This window comes from Chelonoidis abingdonii, chromosome 9 (genome assembly GCF_003597395.2).
Source record: "Chelonoidis abingdonii isolate Lonesome George chromosome 9, CheloAbing_2.0, whole genome shotgun sequence".
NCBI lineage: Eukaryota > Metazoa > Chordata > Testudines > Testudinidae > Chelonoidis > Chelonoidis abingdonii.
In genome coordinates this window covers 61648333-61675574 of record NC_133777.1, presented here as the reverse complement: position 1 = coordinate 61675574, position 27242 = coordinate 61648333, and the positions used below count along the sequence as shown (strand labels likewise).

The 27242-nt window shown below is 39.6% G+C and overlaps 1 protein-coding gene across 1 annotated transcript in view; it reads left to right on the top strand.

The window, feature by feature from the left end:
* Positions 1–27242, top strand: part of UNC13C (unc-13 homolog C) — a 421885-nt gene that overhangs the window by 197787 nt on the left and 196856 nt on the right. The window contains exons 14-17 of the mRNA XM_032796690.2: positions 16149–16299; positions 21339–21407; positions 22324–22413; positions 24673–24801. Of these exons, the coding sequence (XP_032652581.1) occupies positions 16149–16299; positions 21339–21407; positions 22324–22413; positions 24673–24801 (439 nt within the window). The remainder of the gene's footprint in view (positions 1–16148; positions 16300–21338; positions 21408–22323; positions 22414–24672; positions 24802–27242) is intronic.

The window sequence follows — 27242 nt, the reverse complement described above, 5'->3', positions numbered from 1 at the left end:
GAGTATACTTACCAATAGACCATCATAATCTCTGTGGTCCAACCCCAAAGCCAATTGAGGTCAGTGGAAAGACTCTGATTTTCATCATTTGACTTTGGCTCAGTCTAAATTATTTTTGGATTAATCAATAAATCAGTAGGTGTAGTGATAAAACATCAGTCCCAGAAGTACAGAAAACTTCATGGTGATGTCAGTAATACAATAGTACATGTCCACAATTTTATATACGTACCTTTTATTTTATATTTATATATAAATATATATATATAGATTAAAAAAAAATTCCCCTCTCACCCCTATGGGTGGTATGTGTCTTCCTCAACCTCGGGTCCTCTACCAGAGGCCTGGGAGTTTGAGGGTTCTGTGCAATATCTTAGCTGTTCCTAGCACTGCACTCTTCTGGACAGAGAGCGCTATGTTGTTCCTTTCTGTTGCCACTCACCTAGCTTAGAGTCACAACCCGAGTGCTCCTACACCACTGGCACCACTTTGGCCTTCACTCCACACCTCTCGAGTTCCTCTTTCAGCCCTGGTACTTCTCCAGCTTCTCATATCCTTCTTCCTGATGTTGCTGTCACTTGCACTGCTATATCTATCACCACCGCTGTCTCTGCTCCTGTCTATTACCATGATGTCTGGTTGATTGGCCAGTACCTGCCTGTCCGTCTGGATCTGAAGTCCCACAGAATCATTAGCCCTGCTATTCTCCACAACCTTCTGTGGAATCTCCCATCTGGTCTTTGGAGGTCTAGCCCATACGCTGTGCAGATGTTCCTACACAATGCCAGCCACTTGGTTTTGCCGTTCATGTATGCTGTTCTGCGCTGCATCTTACATCCTGCCATATGTGTTGGACTGCTCTGAGGCCTCTCTGCACAGTCTCACCTTGCGTCCTCTCTAAGTGTGAGACCCCTGCTTCCAAATGGACTGGCTCTGCCTTTCCTCATCTGCTATGATCAGTGCCTCATCTGTTTTTAAGTCACCCTTTCAGCCACTGTAGGATCATTTCCCAGTCACCCCAGCTATCGTCGATGTACATCCATGCCAGTTCTTGTTGCCATGGCACTCTTCTCTGCTTGTGGTCTGTCCTCCATGCTGCCTGCAGCCTCAGCATTCTCTCAGCAGCTCATCTTGGGGCCACTTACTAATTAGCTCCGTGATGTTCCCGGGTTTCCATCAGACGATGGCTTACGCCTCACCAAGCCCCGCCCACCTTCTTCCTGGCTTATACATCTCTGTGCGTGGACTTGGGTGGAAACCTCCTGCATGTGAAGCTTCCGGTTTCACATCGCAGCCTCCCCATGTCCCCTCCTTCGGCCAGCTCACTTAACCGGCGGTAAATCTTGATGACCGCGAGCGATCTTTGGCGTGATCTTTTTCCCTACTGGCTCTCAGACCGTCTATCCTTTGATACTGAATTTGCTGTCTTCCTTGCTCCTCATCAGGTTTCCATGGATGTGGAAACCAAGTACTGAGCTAGGCTGTATGTTGCATGGGCCCGCGGTAGTCTCACCCATCAGTCTTACCTTCCCTCTCTCACACCATCGCGCCACACTCTCCAGTCGAATGAACATCCCGATATCCTTTACGCAACTGCTCAGTGTATTAGCAGTTCAAACATGTCTCCGTTCATTCTTGCCATTACAGCTATTCATCCATGTAGAGGAAGTGCTGATGGTTGTCTCCACTCCTACACCTGTACCCCGTATCTAGTCTTTGATTATCTGGCTAGGTTTAACATGGCGAACAGAGCGGGACATGCATCACGCTTGGTATATGCCACTTGATGGCCACTTTGCCAACTTCCTTAGTTGACTTCCTATGTGTTCTCCATAGCCCATTGATTCTGAGAATCCTTAGTTCCTGTTGACTTGTTATTAGCCCAGACATTCACAGATCCCGTGGCGGCATTGAGTCGTAGCTTCCTACAATCCAGCTGTGCTCAATTGTCTGTCTAGACCTGAGTCTTGCACTGCTCTATCTAGAGCAACTTGTGTTTTGAGCCTCTTGGTTTGTTCCCAGTCCCTTCGAGCGTTGCTCATTATGGCCCATGTGTCCTGTAGCCTGGCGCTATAGCCTGATATACTAATTTCCATGTTGTGAGCAGGTTATCTTAGTTTGGACGCTCTTCCACTTGCAGGTGTCCTTTTCATGATCAGCACTGTCCTTCCTTATGTGTTAGCCATTTGGTGGGAGCCTTCTGCAGCTAGCTGTTCAATCTGTGCTGTAGGCTTCATGCACTGCGATTTCTTTAGCCTGTAGGTGTGATCATTCGTAGCGAGTGACTTCAGTCTCTTCATTTTGACCCGCTGCGATATCTTCACTGTGATGGTGACTGCGTTTCTGTTCGGAGATTCTGTGCCTGTTCTAATCCTGCAGCCTCACTTCACTGGTGAGATCTTCTTTTCCCATATGTTCTCCAGTACTGTCAGTTCTGCTTTGTGCTCTGCTGTATTGTATTATTTGCACTCATTGATACACCTTGGATTGGCTTCTTGAAACAGCATTACTTTTTTGCCTCTGCTTCTCTAGTGTATCTCCTTAGCCTGGTCTTCTGCTGTAGACCTTTGTTGCAGCTTCTAGGGCTTCAAGATGGAGTCATTTCCTGATTTCAGAGCCGAGTCTTATCCTTAATCTCTACATCCTTCTGTAGTTCCACCTGAACTAACTACTCTCCTAGTCCCTTGACTATCCTCCAACCTCATATATTGGATTCAAAATAGCTGCTAGAGATCCTGAGCTGAGCAGCAGACATGGATAAACCAAGCAAAGATCCATGCGCAGACAAAACCTGCATGTGGAGTACCATCGACAATAGCTTGCTGACTTTGAAATCTACAGTGGCTGAAGCTGGACCTAAACAGCACTAGGCATCTGATCATTTCAGCAGCACAGGAACAGGCATCTGAGCACCAATCCATTTAAGCAGGCACCCACTAGAGAAACCCAAGGCAGACTGGCATAAGCCTTCAAACAGTTTCCAACCATAGTGGCAGGGAGTAAATGCGAGCAGTAACAGCTACACTAACGACATAAGCTCAATGCTGCATTTTACAGGAACACTCACAGCTTTATGTCTAACCTCCCAAGACAGATTGGAGATTCACACAGAAGGTGTGGAAATAGCATGGCTAAGATCTTCTGTGGACTGCCAGATCGACGACAGCGATACTGCCAATCAACCATACACGTTGTGTTAATAGACAAGAGAAAACACGTTTTGTCTGGTATTTTGGATATATACTCAGCCATTAGTTACAGCAACATCAAAGAAGAATATGAGAGCTGGAGAATATACCAGGCCTGAAAGAGAACTCAGAGGAGGAAATGTAAGCAATTATGATGCCATTAGTCAGCACCATGCTGACTCCTAAGTTTGATCCTCCAAAGACCCAGGAAACAACATCAGAGCTCTCTTCCGAAGTGCATTGCTAGAACACTAAATACTCGCAGAACCCTCAAACTCCCAGGCCTCTGGCAGAGGACCCGAGGTTGAGGAAGACACATACCACCCATAGGGGTGAGAGGGGAATTTTTTTTTTATATATAAAAAAAAAAATATGGATGGTATGTGTCTTCCTCAACCTCGAGTCTCCAGTTTCTGCACCTTGGGTCCTCTCTAGTGTGGTAGACCCCTGCTTCAATGGATTTATATATATATAAATAAAAAGTATGCTGACCACAACTTCTAAAAGTTGTAGGTGATTTGTAGTCTGCACTAGATAATCTAAATTGTAATACCCTCTGGTCACTTTAGAACAGGGCCCCTTACTTAAGGGGCTTTGTGTCTGGAGCTTAAAGGAGAATAATTCTCCATTATCTATAATATATATGCCCAGTGGAAAATCTGTCAGTATAAAAGGACCAAATTCTGCTTTCAGCCATGCTCATGGAAATGCAGATTAATATTATTAAATTCACTGACGCTACAAAAGTTGCTGTTATAGATTTTTTTTAATTATTATTATTCAGGGCATGTATCTTGTTTCCACCATTTCTTGATAGTATATTTTAAAAACAAATTATCTTCTCTTATAATGCTAAGGCACATAAACCCCAACGTTTTTCATCACAGGATTTAAAGGCACCGTCTATTGCAATGGTTATTTCTTTTATTTACTGCAGCTTATTGTGAAATATTGTACTGGATCTCTGTCTGCAAAGTAGAAGGGCATTTTTGTATTTATACGCACTTGTTTAGTGCAATTCCTCCAAGGATCTCAAAGCACACTAGACAAATGAATTAGTTAAACTTTGCAATTCCCCTCTGGTATTACTAAATCAATACTCCGTGTAGGGAAACTCATGCACAGGGTGTGCATACGTAGAACCTAAACGTCAGATTCCCAGTTCCTTGCTCTAACCATTAGATGCATTTACTCTGTCTCCTTTATCTTTCCATTAGCTTTGTACATCGGTACATCTTGCTTAAAGAGGTGAATTATTACTTAATGTCCTATTATAATTTTATAGCTAGATTTATTTCTATTGTACAATGTTCCCATAAATGATTTAGGACCAAGTCATTTAAAGAAAAATGACATTTATTTTATAGTATAAAACAATGCAGTGCATGGTGCCTACTGCCTTCACTTCCTTGATGAAAACAAAAACAATACTGGTTTCTACTCCATGATAATCTCTTGAAAGTTAAGGCCTGGGCGTGGGACGCCTTTCTCAGAAAAAAAAAAAGTCTGATTCTCGGTCACAAAGTTCCCGTCTAACTACACCTGGGGTTTGGTGGGTTATCTCACTGAGGGATAAATGTGCATCACTCAGAGACCTTTCGCAGAAAAATGTCTTTACTCATTTTTTTTTTTTGTATTTTACTTCATGATGACTAGATAAAAAAATCTATTGGAAGGTTTGAGAGTACTGTTATTTTTCCACAGGGTCGTTTAAGTCTAACTATTTCTGGATTTCAAATATGATCTAAGATAGGGTTGTATGCTTGGTTCTTTTGGATTAAGGTTTTCATTTAGCAGTAGTAAAAATAGATTAATTTTTCATTTAAAGAGGAAACTGCAATTTTCAATTGGTAAATAATTTAACAGCCTGATTTTCATCATAAAAGAAAAAGGAAGAGAAACAGAACTGAGCGAATACGGCAACACATTTTCTAAGAATCTTCATTCATTTTATTTTTTATGAATTGGCTTAGATTGGTTTGTCCCCTTTTTGTGTTGGCCATCTACAAATGTTCTATAAACTGGTTTTGTCAGGAATTCCAAACTAGAAATTGTAAAGCAAACATTGTAGAATATTGCGGAATGTGAATTTCAGATTCATAATCACAAGTAATGTCACCCGAAACTGGGGACTAAGAATTGTAATCATCCAGTCGGGGAAAAGAAGCCTATCATGACCTATTACATTTTAAAATTTGTATGCTCACAGTGAACGACTCATATATAAGTTACAAACCAAGTATTGTTTGTTTAAGTAATTGGAAATAATTAATTTTGAATAACGAACATGTTCACAAACCTGTGGACAATTTGTGAATAAAAAACTGATAATTTATCAGGTAAATTTTGTGTAGTGAATTATTCAGCCAAATCTAATGGGCAACTCAAGAGTATGTGCACTCATACAGCTCAAGAAAGCATCTTGGTAAAAATACTGAAGTTCTACTGCAGGGAGTTTTCTTTTGGGGTGATCATCAGTTGGCTTTGCTTGTGTTTATGAAAAGACATCTGTTTTGTGGAGTATCTTTAAGAGAAATTTTGCAATTTCTTGCTTTGGAGAATTGAGTGATCAGAATAAAGAGCAGATCCCATGTGGTCAATATATCTCCAGTCTAAAAGAAAAGCAATTTTCCAGTATACAACAGAAAGAGAATTTGAATGTAATTACTTGGCTCAGAGAAACACTTTGTAAGCATTTGACACACCAAGCTCTAGTTTGCAGACTCTGTCCATTTCATATCTTTCGTTAAAATTCACAAAAAGCACAACAACTGGCACAGATTAATACCTTTGTTGTTGTTCTCTTCAGAGAGGTTAAGTGGCCACGGAGGCCCTTTCATCCTTAGACCTGATCCTTCCAGGACAGGATTTCCAGGTGTCCGTTTTTTTACCAGAATGCCTGGTTGAAAAGGGACCCAGGTGGCTCCCGTCAGCACTGCTGACTGGTCTGTTAAAAGTCCAGTCGGCAGTGCTGCAGGTCTAAGGCAGGGAACCATAGCCAATGGGAGCTGGGGGGTAGTGTCTGAGGGCAAAAGCAGTGTACAGAGCTTCTTGCCCCTCCTCCTGCAGCCCAGGAGCCGGACCTGCTGCTGGCCATTTCCGGGGCTCAGCACAGTGCCAGGACAGGAAGGGAGCCTGCCTTAGCCCCGCTGCACTGCTGACTGGGAGCTGACTGAGATAAGCCCATGCCCCAACCCCAAGCCCCTGCCCCAGCCCTGAGCCCTCCCCAAACCTGGAGCCCCCTCCTGCACCCCAAATCCCTCATCCCTGGCCCCAATCCCTCACCCCCTCCACACCAACCCCCTGCCTCAATCCGCAGCCCCTCCCACACTGTGAATTCCCTCGGCCCAACCCCACCTAGAGCCCCCTCCTGCACCTAGTCCCTTTCCCCAGCCCTACCCCCCTCATCCCCACCCCCAGCCAGAGCCCTCACCCCGTCCTGCACCCCAACCCTCTTCCCCAGCCCAATGAAAGTGAGTGAGGGTGGGCGAGAGCGAGCCACCAAGGGAGGGGGAATGTAGCGAGCAGGGGTGGAGCCTCGGGGAAAGCACAGGGCTAGAATGTTTGGTTTTGTGCAATTAGAAAGTTGATAACCCTATTTGAGGTACAATGGCTGGGGATGGAGCAGTGGGAAGAGGCTTGCAAAGCCACTGATGGTGCAATAGCTGTTCTGTATGTCAGTCATGAATTCCTGTCTCTAGAGCTGCAGCTCTGCAATTCCTCCAGCTACACTTCCTTCACCATAACCATCCCTTCCTGTATTGAGCTACTGGTTCTTTGAGTGACTGTACACATGGATTCTACTCCTCTTGGCTGTGCATACACTCTGTGTGTGCAAGACCAGATTCTTTTGGCCTTTAGTATCAGTTGGGGCTGCATCTGCAGCCTAGGGGTATGTCCACAGTCCACACCACTGAAAGAACCGTGCAGCATATAGAGAACATACTTGCAGTCAGATAGAACAGAAGCAGTACATGGAGAGGAAGACATTTGGGGCAATGGAGAGAGACTGACAAAGAAGGGGGGCAGTAATGAAGGAAAGCACCTAGATACTTTGAAAAGGGTTAAATTTTGCACTGGTCCCTGATTCTAAGGATCTGTATTACACATTGTAGTATGGGGATGTATGCTGCAAACTTGAAGGAGAATCATGTGAGTGAGGCGGGGAAACTTACAATTAAAGTATTAACAAAATAGAGAAGATATTTCCGTCTTCTTCCCCAGTCCGGTCTCATTTCTTTCCCTTTAAAAGAAATAGCCAAACCAGGGGCAAATACCCTGATGCTGAAATTATGTATTTGGAGGCTTGGGCATGTTCTATAGTAGAGTCAAGTGCAATAAGCCTTGCATCTTCTCCTCTCACTAGCAAGTGTCAGCATGGACAGCCCCTAACCCTCCTATCTCAACAACATAATTCTCATTCCAGCAGAGTAATTTCCATTTGCTGTATCACCTCTTTTGCCTGCTAGTCTTTACTGAATGTGGCTGCATTGCAGGAAGCACACCAATCACCCACTAAGGTCGTTTTCTTCTATAGCTTTTGCTTCATTTAGGTGTGCTCGTTAATTAGCCTGTCCTTCATATGTCTCTGTCAGCTTCAGTGGCTGATGAGGTTCATTCTAGCATGAAGAGTAGAAGAGTCACAGGCCTTGCAGATTGGTTGTGATCTTGCATTGTTTTAGGGCAGCAATAAATAAAGACAGTGGGCCTGGTTTTCAGTGATTCTGAGCAATCATACTCCAAATGAAGTCAGTGGGATTTCATCGCCTCTGAAAATCAGGCTCCAGGTCAGTTTTGGCTACAGATGCAGTAGCACCATGCCACCCACCGAGCAACTGAGAGTTTCCTTAGCTTTCTGCCTGATCCAGCTCTCATTCAAGTCAACAGATATGTTGCTATTTACTTCAAAGAAAGTAGAGTCAGATCCTTAGATCACAGGCTCTTCTTTCCAGGGCTTTAGGGGGAATTCACCCCTGTGTTCTGGCCACAAAGATACACCAAGAAAAATAGCTGAAAGCAGACTGCAAGCCGCACCCCTGATGTAGGGAGTCTCTTTGACAGACTCATAGTCTCCAGAACAGGTGATACACCATGTGTGTGTGGCGGCGGGGTGCTCCCAGAGTAGGCCAGGGTGGTGAAGGGAGTCATGTTGGGAACAGGGAACAGTCATTCCTATGCTCCAGGTATTCCTCAGCTGCTGACAGGACCATAGACAGGACATACCATGGCAGCCGGGTGCAGGGCTGCCCTAACCAACTCCAGGAGTAAGCTGGACCCTAGCAGTTTAGGATCAGGAAGCTACAAACTGCATTTCCTTATTCCTTGGATCGGCATGAGGTTTCTTCTGTGGAATATAAGATCAAGAGAGTAGACCAGGACCTTTATTCCCCATCTACTTGGGATGCTTAGGCTTCACTTCTCAAATCATATTTGCTACAGTGCTAGTACACTTAGTCACCTATTTGTTATCTAATAACACTTAGAAAGGCAATAGAAGAAATTTTATATTTTCAAATTATTTTCCTTATATTCATTTTCTAAAACCCTGCAATATAAGACTATTATTGCAGATCTGCTGCTGCTGAAAATGTGCCACTAAGCTCCCTCATTAACAGCAATTTAAGTGTTACATACTTAGAATTTCAACTGTGTTGATACAGTAAGGAAACTGCATTTAGATTTTTTAAATTGTTTTGACACCAAGCTAATTTTATTGCAAAATTGAAGCCAGAGTGCTTGATGTTAATAATCCAGTGCTTTTTAACCGTGCTGTGGAAAAATGTAAGCATTTCTAAAGCCTGTAGATTCATTCTAAAAAATAACTGAGATATTGGCATTTTAATTTGTTTTATCTTACAATACAGTCTAGTCTCATATGGTATCATTTGTGACCTACGGCACTCTTCTAACCTATATCATTCCCCCCTGTGCTTTGGCCACTTGATGCGCTAGGCAAAATGGCTGCAAATGGCTTCCAAAAGCAAAACACAAATTTCCTTTTATTAACCAGGTTACATTGATCTTATGGCTGACCTTAAAAAACCTGGGACTAAGCTTGCAAAGCGTAATTTGTGTGATTAATCCATGCTCATAGAAACAGTCCATTTCAGTGAAAGTTCCAGCTCTAAGGAAGTGCCACAATTAAAGGGCTGAGATCCACACCTTGGGCCAGATCCTAGTTCTTTCTATGTCCTCCCTACTCCAACTGCGTAAAGGGGGTCATAAAACTGGCCTAAATCATGAGTAGCTTGCAAGAGGAAGGAAAGTGTCTAGAGCACTACTGCTTTCTGGCAATCCACAGCTGTCAGAAAGGTCATTTTGAGGAACATTGCCGGCTGCTGCAAGTTAGAACAATACTGAGGTTGCTCTAACTTTCACAGGCAACTTAACCATCCCAAAGCCAGTTTTAGGAACTAAGGAGCTGAAAGGCAAAGTAAAACTACCTTTGACTTCCTTGCACCCTCTCAGATTCACACAATGTACTGCTAAGCCCAGAGTCAAGGACTGAGGCTCTTGAATGGGCACTGACCTTTCAACTTCATACTTACAGGCAGCCCCACTGAATTCAGGGGAATGACATTATATACATAAGTGTTTGCAGGCTCAAGTCCTAATTCTCTTACGTTAGTATATCTCCAGTGAAGTATATGGAATTGTATCAGTGGCCTATAAATGAGAGGAGCTGGATTGGTATGTCTAGTAGTAACCAGAACTTGTCTTGTCTGATAATCTCTTTGCTCCTATAACATTTTAAATAACCAGATTTTAAAGTTTTATAATTTGATTAATGCTTTATGCCAGCCAAAAGATATGACTGTAGATATCTTTTTAGATTTTTTTGACTTAACATAGTATAGTATATTTATGCACATTTATTATCAACTCCTGCTGAGCAAAGCACAAAGCTAAATGTACCTAAAGTTTACAATAGCATGTTCTTTAAACATCTAGGATGGAGTTAATGAAAACAGAAAATAAAAACAATATGACAGCAGAGAATAACAAAAAGCCATAAATATTAGATAAAATATTATGACTGTGAATCGTAGGTTAAAAGTAACTCTGCTAAACAGTTGCCTATGAAGAATTCCAGCAAATTTTGCAATTTACAATCCATGAAGTGCTAAGAACAATTTAAATTTATTGCATTCCAAAAAACAGACTCTTAGCTCTTTGGATTCTTATTTCTAAAGTCTTTGTCCATGTATTGTTAAATGAACAGCCATTTTAGAGTGAGAGTAACATTTTCATTAAAATAAAAATATAATGATTTCCAAGTCTTGAACTCCTTAGTGCAGTTTCTTCCTTTTTAAAATTGGTGAATGAATATATTGCTCTTGAAAATGAAGAACTAAAGAAACTGATTTAAACCAAACTTCCCGGTATGGACCTTCAACATCATGGGCATTTCTTGAGCAGGCACCACCATTTATATTAAATGTTTAAGTGCCAAATTGTGGCCTGGCTTTTTTGATATTCCCTTAATCCCCTGCCTGTGTTACCTACATTGCGGGTAACACTTTGAAAAGGGAAGCAGGCCCCTCAGAGCCACAATGACCTCCTTCTGTGCAGGTGGGCTGAACATGGTGGAGATGGGACAGAGCCTTCATACTAGCCCCAAGGCACTGGCCAGAATAACTGTGCCAAAGAACTGCACTGAACCTACTTCCGGTGCAATTTACTCCCTCCTTGGGGAGCCAGGAGAGAGAGTGTGATTGAGTCACAATGTCTAGCCCAGGCTGCTCCAGGGAGTGCAGTAACGCCTAGCCCTTTCTCAGGGTTGATCATATAGTCTCAATCTAACCTAGAGTGGGTTTTTTGTTGTGGAAAAATGGGATGCAGAATGAGATAATAAATGTCATTTTCATTTGTGACCCTAAGGCTAGAGGTTAATTAGAAGTGAGCAGAGAAAATTCAAAAACGTCAAAAATGAAGGTTTTCAGATTTTTTTTTAATTGCTCAATTTCTCTCACAAAAGTGCAATTTTATTGTTAGCCCATTTCTCTCAAAAATCTGCCTATTTCCAACTGGATATGCAAAATTTAAAAGAAAAAAAATCAGTTTTTTCAGATCAATGTCATTTCCCATCAAAATCATGAGATATTTCTCATTTACCCTGTTACTGATGTGAAACTAGCAATTTGATAGAAATGTTAATTGTGCAACAGCTTGAAACAAAACTATGAAAAGGTTCATATGTAAAAATAGTTGGATTTGTTTGTACAGCTCTGCCTTGAATCAGGGTCTCTAGAAACGAAGGGCAAGTGCAGTAACGCATTCGGGATACCTGCTACGCCCCCACTGTCAATCATATTGTAGTATCCCAGGTAATTAAACCAAAGAATGACATTGGGGAAAATTCTGCTCTTTGAGCAAATGTTGGCTCTCTCCAATGTCAGGGAGAGACAAAAATGCACCTCCAAGGATAGATTTTTTTTTAAATTATTTTTAATTATTGCATTTGTTTTTGAAAGGTGATGATGGCTCTATACTGTTGGAAAATTGAAAGATTTTTTATTAAGATAAACAACCAATTATTTTTAATGGCCTGGAACATATGCTACACATGCATTCCTATTCCCATTTTTTATATTTTATAATTGCTCTCTTTTTTTCTTTCTTGATATATAAGAAAACTCCGTTAGTTATGATATAGAGCACTGGAGCCCCTGTCAGTTCAGCAACTGATAAACTCAAAATATTCCTGTCTAGAAAAAACTGTCTAGCAAAAATTCCTTACACTAGCAAAATGTTTGCTCAGTAGAACAATAGATGGAGAAAGACAAACTGATATATGCAGTGCTTGTGCCTAACGTATTGCTGATATTGTTCAAAGACCTGCTGCACTTTATTTTTTAACACACATTTATTTGTATTTGTATTTTTTGAAAAGCGAGGACAAATCTTTAAGAAGTTTGTCTTTGTTTAAATACCATTGCCATAATGTTGTTAAGGTTAGTGCCAGACTGTAATACCTACAGCATTAAAATTAAAGTCCATAAGGTAACCTGCTAAGGAACTACCAGTAGTTACATTTGCGCATTGACATTGTTAGAATACTTTCCAGGATTAGTTTCATGAATTACTTTAGTTGGTGCATATGTTCCATTTCCTCCTTTTTCACTGCTTAAACCCATTTTCATTCTTTTGGACTCCTAATACCAAGTAACTACCATACTGCTGAGTAAACAGTGTTGGAGTTTTTTAGCCTACTTATATGAGTATTACATTTCTGAGCTAGTCATACAAAAATAGTGTAAATATTGCATACCGAATACTTGAGCTCAGGCCTTAAGGAGGTTATGATCAATATGCTGATGACCAGTTTAATTCAGGTTTCAAGTGTTAGACCAGATTTTTAAAGGTATAGCATCAGCCCCAGGGGGATGCACCAACTGTTCCAGCCTCACAGACTGGCTCATGGTTGGGAGTGAGGGATGGATTCATCCCTGCAACCAGTGCTCACTAACCCTTCATGGTGCCTGAATCCTCTGTGTTCTTAGCTATTAAGAATTGTGCAACATATTTTAAAATAACAAAAACTAAATAGAAAGTTAGATATTTTTGAAGACTTTTGTGGCTGCACAAATTAATGACTTGTTTATTTCTTGGAAGTCATGATTTTAAAACAAAACTATAAGGTTTCTTGTCTTGAGTTAGTTGCTATAGGGAGTTAGAAAATTGCAGTATAATAATTTTTTCCAGCCAATTGCATTTCAATGACAAGGGTCAGTTGATTACGTCTTTCATGTTATATTCTTTTAGGAAAAAACCTAAAATGTTTTAAACTAAAATAAAGACAAGACATATGGTTGTAGCATTTACTGGTGATTGGAGCATTTGGGAATACATTGGAATCTGTTCTGACTTCTTTTGTGATGATCTTGCTCTGAGATCAATGGGATGCGAGTCATTAATTCAAGCTCAAATGTCTGTAGCACTGACTAATGTCCTTCCTGACTGGTTAAGGCTAGTGGGGAAGAGCTGTGTCTGGAGGTGCATGGGTGTGGTGTTCTGTCCCATCTAGAGGCATTGAGACCACTTAGAGAGATTAATGAGTTTGCTCAACAGCCTTAGCTAACAGCCAGTTGGCTTTTAACTCATGGGATAGAGGCTCATGCACTAAGCTCCACAGGTCTCAGGTTCGATCCTGCCCTCTGATAACCAGGATCTGTCAGTGTTACACCTGGTGTCCATTTTAGGACATCTCAGGAGTTATGTAAAAAGATCCAGTATTAGAGATCAGATATACTTAAGTCTGACTCCTGATTCTGGATTCCTGACTCTTGATGCCTGAGACTTGTAATATGGAGGTAGCAAAAGATGGTAATGGGAACAGTCTCCTCATCAAAGTGTCTGCCTTGTTGGTGCTGCAGGTTTCTATCTTCTCTTATTCCCTGATGTGTTCATGAAGCAGATAGTGATTGGTACAGGTTTAAACTGATGTATCACCAACATGCCTCTGCCTCACCGCTGAGGTCTTCCTCACAGCAGGTTGGCAAGCATTTTTGCTTTAATTATTAATAATTATTTATATAGTGTTTGCAAAGAATTTACAAAGGTCCAATCCCTGAGGTTTGAGTTTTCCTGGGTAAAAACTGAGTAACACCAGTGCCAAACCAAGCATTCAGTAATCATGCCTCAGGCCCACAAAAATCATGAGATTAGCTTAAAAATAATGAAAATTTAAAAATACTCAATTTTGTGTTTTTTATATTTGCTGCCTGGTTTTTGAGCCCTTTGAGTTCATGTTTTTGAGCTTTCCTCAACAGCCATGAGGGCTAGAAAGTTAGCTTTTCTTAATGAAAGCTAAGATTGTCATGTAATCACATCACTCCAGAAGTTGGGCTCCAAGAAAAACACCTTGCCTTGAGAGACTGGCAATCAACTCAAAAGAATTTTTGGCAACATGAGGCACCCTTGTAAGCACCTCCCTGAAGGCCATTTGCTTTCTCTGTCCCCCCTGGATCCTTCAGTCACAGGTACTCTATCCTCCTCCTGAACCCCTCATATAGTCTCCTAATTGCCCTCCGTGCCACAGGCTCCCTGCATCTCATCCTCTGAACACACCATGCCAGGGGCTCCTTTGTGTCCCCAGTGAGGGAACCTCTCCTCCATCACAGAGAGAACTTATTTTCCTTCCCCCAAGAAGGAAGTGAGACAGCTGTATGTCTTCTCTCTTTCTCCTCCTCCCCCACCAAACATGATGCAGGATATAGCGGGGCGGCTTGTTGGGAGGAAGGAAGAAAAGGAAGCTCTCCTCTAGGCTCTTCTTGTTCTCCTTACTGGCTGAGCATGGAGGTGTTGAGTGGAGTTTTTATTTCTGAGAGCTGTTCTCACACAGCAGAGAGGTTGAGGGATGGCTGCCAACTGCAGCTGACAGCAGCACTTTTGACTTTGGTGCTGAGGACCTCTCCACACCAGTCTGAGAGCTAGGAAGGAAGCGGGAGGCAAGAAAGCCCTATTTTCCTCTCTTAGCATCCCCCCCTGAAATTATACCTATGCCTGGAAAAAGTCACTTTTAAGACAGGGAGAGGCGGTGCTTGGCTAACATGAAGAGACAGCCTGTTCCAAGAGATCATAGGAATCTGTGTTACCGAAGGCATGATGCCAGGAATGGTACCCTGGATCCTGACAGTCATTTTTCTCTCTCCAGCAGGGGGTTTGAGCAGTGGCAGCTTTTGGGACTGATCAGGACATGATCAGTCACAAGCAGATGGAGTTTAGAGAAGGGATTGGGAGCACCACAGGTGGTGAATAGGAAAGTCGGAAGATATGAAAGCAATGATGTAGGCTGTGTGAAATTAAGTGGGGAGTTGTGGGAATGTAGAGGGATTTAATGTGTTTTATAGACAAGAATCCAGTGACAGGATTAAAGTGGGGGAGGAGATATGGACAAGCAGTGTAAGTGGAAGATGACATTAGCAATGGCATGAGTTAGGATATTTGGCTTAAGTTCACCTATACAAAATTAAGCATTCGGTGCTTGTATTACATTCTTTTTTCTGTACAATCTACAGTATTTTGTATTTTTCAAAGTCTTTTTCTTTTTTTTTCTTCATTCAAATGAAACAGAAAAAGTGTGTACCAACAATAACATCAACTTTGTTTTAAGTTCTGGAGAAGTGTTGAAATTGAACTCCTCATCCTTTTTTACCTAGTGTAATAATACATCTTTATGACTTATACTATGTTTTTTTAAATGTTCTGTGACCTTACAGCCGACATTGTGTTCTCATTAGTTTATCAGTAGTCAGAATTACATAGGACAACTACATATAATTAGATGAAACAGAATGATTAGCAATCGATAATGATTCTAGAAGAACACCATTTATTCTGGGTTTTGCACTCTCACCTGAGTGGAAATCAGATATTCAGTATTTTATTGCCTGGTGCACTGCCAATATTGATGCTCTTTGGTTTCTTTTGAGTGTAAAGCAAGATGGAAAGATTTCTAGTGTCAATGACTTTTGGAAGTCCCACTTCTTGGTAATAAAATAGCCTAAAAAATAAGACTCAATAATACTTTAGAAAAATTTCATCCTCTTTATACCTACCACCCAAACTCTTCCAACCTGAAACTAACTTGGCTGGTGTAGACCCATTGTAGCCTTCTGTGATCAAATTTTATATTTGATAAACATTTTTCTTTTAATACAGTCAAATATAATGCTATACATAATCACGTTTTATTTTGGAATTGATACAAGTTAACATTTCTAGTTGTATTCAGTTGTGAATCACCAGTGTACAACCCATAGCAGTAGTATAGATCAGAGCTAGATTCTGATCTCCTGTATGCCACTGTAAGTCCCAAGAGTCACCATTTGGAGTTGATGATGTAACTTGGAATTTACACCAGTGGAAATGAAAGCAGAAGCTGGCCAGAGAACAGTTGGAATGTATCTGCATAGCATACTTCTAATATTTTAATAGTAGTCTCTGTTTGAATTTTAGGCACTTTTCATGTCTGTCTTCTAAATACATGTGTTCTGGAGTTCCAGCAGTGATGAGTACCTTGCTGGCCAACATAAATGCTTTTTATGCTCACACTACTACTACAACTAATGTGTCTGCCTCAGATCGTTTTGCTGCTACCAACTTTGGTGTAAGTATAATTTCTTTATCCTGGCAATATGATAGAATTCCCAGTATCTACTTTCTAAGAGTTGATGTAGGGATTATAATATTGTCCCTATGACATTAGGGATGATAATATTTTCAAAAGTGTCTGAGGCTGTATCTACACTTGGAGCTAGGGTTGTGATTCCCAGCTCATGTCAACATATTCATGCTAGCTCTCATTGGGCTAGCGTGCTAAAAATAATGATGTAGCCATAGTAGCATGGGCAGCAGTGAGTACCAGTATGGACTAGCTACCTCAAGCACATACTCATAGGGTCCAGGTGCGTTTGTATTTGAGCAGCTAATCTGTGCCACTTCTTACTGCTGCAGAGAACGGGCACAAGCACAATTTGACTCTGAATAATTAATATATTAATATTTTTTTAGTTTGCATTGCTATTATTTGTATGTTAGCCATTTTTTAAGGAATAATCCTCTGATTCATTACCAAATGAAAACACACTAATGATTTCTAAAATATTATTTATTAACATCTATTTTAATAAATTTGGGACTTAATCAAATATCAAACAGAATTAATATTAATGAAGTACAAATTGCAGCTGCATGTAGCACTGTCTAGCGTTTAAACAAATTAATCGCGATTAATTGTGTGATTAAAAGAATTGTGATTAATCGTGCGATTAATTGCACTGTTAAACAAAGTGTAATGAAAATATTTCCACTTCTGCATGATTTTCAAATTATTATCAAATAATAAAATTTGTTGTTGTGTTTTTACAACAGAGGACACAATTTTCAGACTATGGCCAAGAATAATTCCATCTGTGCCTGAAACAATTCATTCCAAGCTTTTTTCGACAGTATGCAGTAAATCAAATTTAGATTCATAACTGTGTTATGTACAGCGTTATTACGTATTTTCTCCATGAAGGGCCTTGCATGCTTAAATCCATAACTGAAACTAAATATTTGTGGATTAAATGCAAACCAGCACCTTTATGAAGTAGAACTAGTATCTGTCAAACTCATTTGTATAGTAATCTTGTGGAAGAATGATCCTGCTTACCATTGCTGAGCCATTCCAACAGCCTGATGCTGCAAATGTTTACCACTGCGAGTTGTTGATTATTAACCCCCATGTCCTACTGGGATAGTACTTACTAACATTAAGACATTTTCTAACTCCCTTTGGCAACTTACTCAGATCATCTTATAATTGTATTTTAAATAATATTTTCAAAAAAAGTCTTAATTGTTGCATCCTTTAAATAAATATTGAACAAATATTGTATTACATTTCCATTCATTGTTGTTTTAAAATATGTTGAGGTTAGTGGAGCTATTTGGGATAGCAAGCATTGCAGCCAATAATAAAGTTTTGTAGGATCAGATCCTCAGTTTGGTGGCAGCGTCTCCCAGGACTGGGATTCAAACTCAATGCACCTCAGTTTTCCCCTCTATAAAAGAGTAATAGTGATACCTGTTGTTCTGAAGATCTGTAATATTTATAGATGAAAAGTACTATCTTACTATACATTCCTACTATTATTTAATTACTATGTTACCAAATATTCTAGTGATGAAATTTAGATGTGTTTATCCAGGTTCTCATTTTAAAAGTACATTGATGGTTTGTAATGTAAAAAAAAAAATTGTGATTAATTGTGTGATTAAAAGAATTAATTGTGATTAATCATGTGATTAATTGCACTGTTAAACAATAATAGAATACCATTCATTTAAAAAGTTTAGGATGATTTCCACATTTTGAAATATATTTATTTCAATTATAACAGAGAATACAAATTGTACAGTGCTCACTTTATATTTATTTTTAATACAAATATTTGCACTGCAAAAAACAAAAGAAATTGTATTTTTCAAATCACCTTATACAAGTACCGTAGTGCCATTTCTTTATAATGAAAGTTGAACTTACTAATGTAGAATTACTTACAAACATAGCTGCATTCAAAAACAAAGCAATCCAAAACTTTAGAGCCTACAAGTCCACTCAGTCTGACTTCTCTTTCAGCCAATCACTAAGACAAAAAGTTTGCTTACATTTGCAGGAGATAATGCTACCTGCTTCTCGTTCACAATATCACCTGAAAGTGAGAACAGGTGTTTGCATGACACTGCTGTAGCTGGCATCGCAAGATATTTACAAGCCAGTAAAGATTCATAAGTCCCTTCATGCTTCAACTACCATTCCAGAGGACATGTGTCCATGCTGATGATGGGTTCTGCTCAATAACAATCCAAAGCAGTGTGGATGGACACATGTTCATTTTCCTCTGAGTCAAATGCCACCAGCGGAACATTGATTTTTTTGTTTGATGGTTTGGGTTCTGTAGTTTCCTCATTGGAGTGTTGCTCTTTTAAGACTTCTAAAAGCATGCTCTACAACTCCTCCCTCTCAGGTTTTGGAAAGCACTTCAGATTCTTAAACCTTGGGTCGAGTGCTGTAGCTATCTTTAGAAATTTCACATTGGTACCTTCTTTGCGTTTTGTCAAATCTGCAGTGAAAGTGTTCTTAAAACAAACAATATGTGCTGCATTCAGTCACAAATTTAATTAATGCAGTATTTTTTAAATGAGTGTCATCAGCATGAAAGCATGTCCTCTGGAATGGTGGCCGAAGCATGAAGAGGCCTATGAATGTTTAGCATATCTGACACATAGATACTTTGCAATGCTGGCTACAAAAGTCCTTTGCGAATGCCTGTTCTCACTTTCTGGTGACGTAAATAAAAAGTAGGCAGCATTATCTCCTGTAAATGTAAACAAACTTGATATTCTATTGTTTAACAGTGCAATTAAAACTGCAATTAATCGTGATTAATTTTTTTGAGTTAATTGCATAAATTAACTGCTATTAATCGACAGTCCTATTTGTTATGAAATCATTCTGGCTCTTATACTTTTGTTGAAATGGCACTCTACTGTTTCAACAAAACCCTTTATCAGATGTTTTATGTTTGATCCAGCTTTTGAAATGTAAAGTTTTGCTGTTTATTTCACCCTGGATTTTGTCTTCTTTATTTCCATTTTGCTAGTGATCAGAACATTTTTTTTTATCCTCAGCTTGGAGGGGCAGATTAAGTCCTCTCTCTGATGTTAATGCCAATTTACCTTTGACGCAAATACCAATCCAATTCATAGTTCAACAGATGGGTAGAAAGACAGTATTAAAACATCCCTAACAGAGGTTCTGGGTTCTGTTTTCAGACAATTGACTTATAGGAAAAATATAAGATTATGTTTCTCATTTCTGAAGCCCCCTGGGTCAGGTTGCATGATAATGGATAGCTGCACACCATTCATCAAAAAGAACATCCCAAATTCAAGTCCTCAAGCCTTCATCTGGGATGGATTTGCCTGAGTATTTCAGTGGAGATTTATAACATGGCAAAAACATCCCCTTGTGTTGAACACTTAATAGAACTGTGCCAGATCAAAGGCTTTACGTGTAGGTTAGTACTCCCCTGACATATGAGAGAGAGCATGCAAGTTATGCCGTGGTCACATCATTGCATAGTTGAGAAGTGTGATAGAGGTCAGAACATATGTTTATGGGTATCAGATCTTGCTACTTCCAATGGTCTGTATCCTTTGCATATTCTGATGGTGTAACTGCATGTTTCTTTGCAATTGGATAAGGAGTTTAAGTGTTTCAACACAAAGCATGAAAGGTATACAACTCTTATTAACATTACTGGGACTCTCACAGCTCAGTTTTGTGCACTGGACCTTTATATGCCAAAATCACAAGTCAATCTCCATTTTCAAAGGGAAAAGCTATTGCTCAGATAGGTTTCACAAGGCCACCATTTCTAATGGATCATTGTCTGGGTACACAGCAAGAAGGACAGAAGACACTTGCTATGGATTTTAATCAGGCCGCAACTTTATTGTATAGATGTCTGGGGCTACCTGGCAGATAAAGTGTACAGTGCAGGCAAATCCATATTTATTTACATCAATTCTCCGGTGCATCCACCAGCTCTCCTTTGTTTCCATCTGGGTCCCCCAGCCAGGGGCGGCTCCAGGTACCAGCACGCCAAGCGCATGCTTGGGGCGGCAAGCCACTGGGGGCGTTCTGCTGGTTGCTGTGAGGGCGGCAGGCAGGCTGCCTTCAGTGGCTTGCCTCCGGAGGGTCCACTGGTCCCGCAGCTTCGGTGGACCTCCCGCAGGCATGTGTGCAGAGGGTCCGCCGAAGCCACAGGACCAGCAGACCCTCTGCAGGCAAGCCGCCAAAGCCAGCCTGCCTGCCGTGCTTGGGGCGGCAAAATGCCTAGAGCCGCCCCTGCCCCCAGCCGACCCATGGCTTGGACCTTAACATCCACCATCCTCGTAAGAGGGTTAAGGTAAGTTATGAGAACAGGGGGCGTTGGCTCCCTGCCGTACCAATCGTAGGAGTTCCCAACTCCCTCCCACATTCTGTATTTTTACCTCTTGCTAAAAATCCCCTGTGAAAACAAATAATGTGCCCTATAGTTTTAAAAGGTCAAGCAGAGTTTAGTATGAAGCTGAATACAGAAACAGAACAAGCTGATCTTTTCTAACAAGCCACACACCCATCACTGAAAACCTTGGAACTTTAATTTGAATTGATACTGTTGTTGTTCAGAGTCTTCTGACAATATTTTTTCAGTTTCCCCAGGTATTTTTGTTTTAGTTATTTACTTAACAAAGCATCAATTATTAAGATAAAGGAAAGCAGTTTAGGGGAAAGACTGCTGTGCTTCACTAATGCATTTTAAGGCTGCATGATGGTGAATGAATGCCAGAAATTTGTGCTATATTAGATGAATATTGAAATATGGCAGAAGGCATAACACACTTACAGTTTGTCATATACTGACTGTTATGTCAGACCAATGCTTTTATACAAATAAATTGAAAACTGCACACTTTCCAGATAGATCCAGAATGGAAGGCAGCAGATTATATGCTTTGTGATACATGTGTAGACTGTAGATTTACACACATAACTGTAGAAACTTGGCACCCCATTGTGTCTCATGAGCAAATGTTCATGTCTTCTTTGTACAGAGGGAAAAGTTCATAAAACTGCTGGATCAATTGCACAATTCACTGAGGATTGACCTATCTAAATACAGGGTATGTACAAGAGATCCTACCGAGGGACGAAATTATACATTGTGTAATATAAATATATCAGTGCACTTTATCTGCTTATAGCAGTTTTAGACATTAGTATCTAGTCTGACATGAAGTTTGAAAGAATAAAGGTGCTCACACTGTATCATCAATCCTTGAATTAGAATTCAAATTTTAGGACATCAGTGTTTTAATAAAACCATATTTTCTGTTCCTTCTTGAGATTAAGAGCTAAGAAAAGAGGGTCGTTGTGTGACATTACAACTGGTGGGGCAGTTTGTTAGAGTTTAGAAAATCAAAAGTTTCATTCAGCATAAGTGTCTGTCTGTGGGTTCCTTCAGTGTTGAAGAATGATATCCACTCCTTATCAGACTATAAGGATGGTTGACTAGTCCTTTGATGGTATGAGGCCAATAAATGACCACCAAAAATGTTTCCTGGCTATAAATCTGCCTGCTAATCTAGGGAACTCTTAGTATGTCACATAAATTCCAATTAATTATGCTTATTATGAAACTACTAACTTTATTTCTGGAACTGATTTATACATGATGGAGAGCAAATAAAAGAGTTTCCTTTAAATCATGAACAATGTTTCTTTAACCTTCTCATTGCAGTATTTTCTATGAGATTTTTAGAATTGACAATGCATTATTTTAAAACATACATATTGTTATCACAGGCCCTAAGAGGTCCAAAAATAGTCAGTTTGGGCCTAACTCTGCTCCCACTGATGTCACTAGGCTTTTAACCATTGACTTCAATGGGAGTATAGATGGACCAGCACCAAGCGCGGTTGATAATCCCACCCACTGCGTTTATTGCGTTCTTTGTTTTCCTGAAAGTGTTTTTTTCTTAACATATTAAGGGTCTCATCCTTAACCTTAAACTTATTTCCTTTTCCCCGATTAACTAGGATAATTTTCCTGCCAGCAATTCTGAAAGGCTTCAAGACCTGAAATCAACAGTAGACTTGCTAACCAGCATTACTTTTTTTCGAATGAAGGTACCACACTTTATCTCTGTTACTGGCATCAGAGAAACATAGTGCACATTTATTTTCTAGGAAAGCCACACTGTATTTGTTGCTCTTGATCACTGCTATGAAACGTCAATGATTAAGTTGTGCCCTTGATATCTTAGTTTGATGAATCCTGCACTGAGACTCGATTTAAGATACAGAACATCACTGGTTATAGTCTCTAAATATATTTCAGCTGCTTTAGTTTTAAATTAAATCCCTAAGCTTTCTGAAGATCTAGCTAAATGGAAATCTTATACTGAAAGAATGCAAAATGGAGAGAATGCAGAAATGCTACAAACTATCTTTATCTTTCTCTAGTTTAACTGAAGAGAGATTATTGAACTGTAGCTCCTAAGAATACACAGTAGAACCTCAGAGTTACAAACACGAATGGAAGTTGTTCGTAACTCTGAAATGTTCATAACTCTGAACAAAATGTTATGGTTGTTCTTTCAAAAGTTTACAACTGAACATTGACTTAATACAACTTTGAAACTTTACTGTGTAGAAGAAAAACACTGCTTTTAACCATCTTAATTAAATGAAACAAGCACAGAAACAGTTTCCTTACCTTGTCAAATCTTTTTTAAACTTTCCTTTTATTTTGTAGTAGTTTATATGTAACACAGAACTGTACTGTACAGTATTTGTTCATTTTGTTTATTTTGTTTCTGTTGCCTGATTGCATAATTCTGGTTCCAAATGAGGTGTTTGGTTGACTGATCAGTTTGTAATTCTGAGGATGTACTGTATGTATTTAAAAAAAGAATCTTTTGTTCAGTTTTGCTCTTTTGCCACCACTGAAACTAGCTTTGCTCCTGTCATCTTTCTAAGCCTGGCAGAGGGTAGACCCAAGATAGCTTTCTTGCCTCCAAAGCCAGGCAGAGATATCCTCTACTATCCAGTGACTTTTGATTTTGAATGGCTTAAACACTTTGCCTTTGGATTTTCATCTCTTCAATGCTATGAGCAACTGCTTTGCAAAGAGACTCTTTCATTGGTGGCAGGACTCCAGAAATTGCTTTTCTGATGCAGAAGTTACCTCTGAATTAATGCTTTACCTTTACCCAGCTGCAAATATTACTCACCTGGTCTGTCGAATTAGCACTTTGTTGACTTTTCATCATTGTTCATTAACAAGAAGCCATTCAAGGAGAGAAAGTATTACTGTTCAAATGACAATTGTCCTGTTTGCATTTTGTATCTAGCAATATTAGAAAATAAAAATCATTCTACTGGAGAAAGCAAAATAACCCCCAATCTCTAACATTTGTTTAAACTCAGTTAAAAATTAAGTTTAAAGCTTCTCCATTGGAATAAGATTAGGGCTAGGTTTAGTGAATAGAATAAGCTGAAAATCAAACAAAGGCAGCTGCAACACCTAAGGTATTTATCAGGAAGAATAATGTTTCCTATTGGAAACTGTGTCCTAGTATTATTTCAAACATCAAAATGAGGCTAATGACATTAGGCCAAAACCTAGTTGCCATAGATATACAAGCAGTCAACATCAAGGTGATCGTGAATAAGGTGAGCAAGATTTCCCCATGATAAGGAAAAAATACGTATTGCTACAACTGGCTCAAAATATAGAAACACAAATCGAAATTTTCAATTTTTGTTAATCTAATAGCATGTTAACGGACACATCCTGTCAGTAGCAAGAGTAATATTTCAGTAACACTTATGAGCTTCAGTAATGGACTAGGACTCTGTTGGGCTCAGTGTCGTACAAACACAGAATGAAAAGATGGACTATTAAGGTGAAAGTCAGCTTACCTAGATGTATTTTAGTGGATAAGTTAAATGTTTATAGAAACTAATGCTTTAAAAATATGTAGTTGTTTGTAGACTAAGACACTGATTCAAAAGAGCATTCCTATTTGGGAAAACATTTAAAGATGTGCTTAGCTGCTTTCCTGAATAAAGGCCTAAAGGCAAGATCATGCAATCGCTTAGGCATGTATTGTACTTTCCTCATGTGAATAATCCTACTGAAGTAAGCTTCAATGTGGGACTACTCCTATGCTTAAAGTTAAGCATGTGTTTAACTGTTTCTCTGGACTGAAGCTACAGTGCATAAATCGATGTACTTTTTAATATTGTATTGATCTTTATTATATTTCATTGCTCCCAATTCTGCATTGGACAGATAGCTCACTACACATAATGTAAACATTTTTCTAGTCCAGCTGTTTCTGAAATTCTCTTATTTTCTGATTTTATGAAATATTCTATAAGGTCCTGGAATTGCAGAGTCCACCTCGAGCCAGTATGGTGGTTAAAGACTGTGTCAGAGCTTGCTTAGACTCTACCTACAAATATATTTTTGACAACTGCTATGAACTCTATTCCCAGCTAATGGATCAGGTAAGACCAACCCTGGAATTTCTCGATGCCTTTGTTCATACTTTTTTTGTTGATTTATATAAGGCAGGTAAAAGGCGAAAGATTTATACGATCTGAAGAGAAACCAATAAATACAGAACAAAAAGAAACGAGTTGTCCAATACATTCAAATAGTCCCATTTCATATAAGGACCCTGCCTAATTCTGTTATATCTGTGGAGGAAGGAGTAAGAAGGGAGGAAGCAAGGTATAATAAACAAACTCACAGATGGGTTATGAACACTAAAATAATTAACTAGATGAGTATCAAAATGAATGTAAAAATGTCAATCCAAAAATCTATTTCCTTGTATGGGGCAAGAAAGTAAAAATGCCCATGACTTTATGGAAGAAGAAATTAGATTTGATTACTGTATGAGGTCTGTAATGGGAAAACAGAAAAAAATCTCATATTTCTTCAAACAATGTAATGGCTCCATCAAAAGATTTTTATATTTTTCACTTCACTGGCTATAGGCGAGAAGTGTTACAACCATTTGCTGAAAGTGGTATGTCATCTTTCTTGTGCCTTAGATTTACATTTTAATAACTAAGGGCTTGGCTACACTTGCAAGTTACAGCGCACTAAAGGAGCCCTGGGCGCACTAGCTCACTCCCTATCCACACTGGCAAGGCACGTAGAGCACTCTGACTCCACGGCTAGAGTGCTCCTGGTACTCCGGCAAGTAGAAATAACATTTCATGCACCCCTACTGGAGCACCCCACTGTCAGTGTGAATGGGGTGCTGCATTATTGCACTCTGATCAGCCTCCGGAAACATCCCATAATCCCCTTAAGTCAAGTGGCCACTCTTGTCATTGTTTTGGATATGCCCTTTGAAAGCTCCATATGACAGCCATTACTGTCAAAGCGACCATTACTGTGGAATGCTGTGTGTGTGAGAGAGAGAGAGGCAAGGTGGGAGGGGGAGGTCTACTGCTGTCTGAACTTACAAGACAGCTTGCTGACATGCTCTCAGCCCCCCAAAAACCCACTTTCTCTCTCCCCCCACATACACACAACACACTCCCTGTCACACTCCACCCCCTCCCCATTTGAAAAGCATATTGCAGCCATTTGCATGCTGAGATAGCTACCACAATGCATTGTTCTCTGTGGCCATTGCAAGAGCTGCTAATGTGGCTATGCCAGTGCATTGGCAACTGTCAGTGTGAACAGACCGCAGCGCTTTCCCTACTGCGCTTTACGAAGGCTGGTTTAACTCAAAGTGCTCTACATCTGCAAGTGTAGCCACGCCCTAAGATACATGCTTGGGGACCACTTTTTGTAAATACCTGAGGAGAAGGGAAATTCGGAACTGTTATTAAAAAAGGATAGTGTTACTGCTAGAAAATTTTTGAATGAGGGCCTATCAAATCTTAGAAATCAATACAAAATAATATAGCCTTTGTCATTTTCCAAATACCACCACAAACCCTTGTAGATGTCACTTTTTTCTGTAAAGTGCTCAGTCCCTTTGATAAATGTTAAAATGATTAAGTTCACACGTCTGACCTACAAAAATACCCATGCCTATATAGAACACCATTGCTTTCCCTGTGTATCATTTGTACAGTACATTTGCCCTGTTGTGAACGTTTGACTGGAAATGATATTTCAGTGATTATTCCCACTTTGGAAAAAGTAAATTATCCAGTTAGGAAAAGACATATATGCTGTAGAGTGTATCCCATATAAGAACATGCATATTATATATGATTAGATACAGCAAAAGCAAGCTGCAGTCAGACCCAAATACATTCTGACATGCATCTGTCTGAGTTCAAGGAGAGCAATACATTGAGTCCATGTTGTTCTGAAATGAGAAAGGATTAGCTATGTTGTTTGTCCTGTTTTATGAGCAAACGAATTTATCTCTAGATATCAAACCTGGGTGAGATAACCTTTCAATAGTACCCTTGAGCAAAACATTTCCTCTCCAAAAATCAATGGCGTGAATTGAACTCCATTAAGGTCTGTCTGATAAAACACAAGATTCAGTAACTTTAAGCCTCCAAATACATAAAGGGTGTATATAGTGAAAGAAATACTTCACATTTTTTATTTGTTCATCCTTGAGGAGTTATTGACTATTTTGTCAATACTGGGAGTGTTTCCTTTTACACAAGAGCCAAGGACTTTTTTATATTGTGCTTTAAAAAAGGCAGAAAAAAGGTTGTAATGGAAGCGCCCCATGTCTTGATACTGTAACACCCACACATTTATCAGAGCCCTGTGATAACACACCAAGAAATGTTAAGGTTACAGTGCTGAATCTACATTTCCACTAACCATAAAGATATATAGTTTCATAATACCTGTTTTATTTGCTTTCTATAAATAAAGTATGAAAATCTAATTCAAATCTCATTCAAATATTAAAGTGTTAGAGTATTATTTAATTACTCTTGTGAAAAGACGA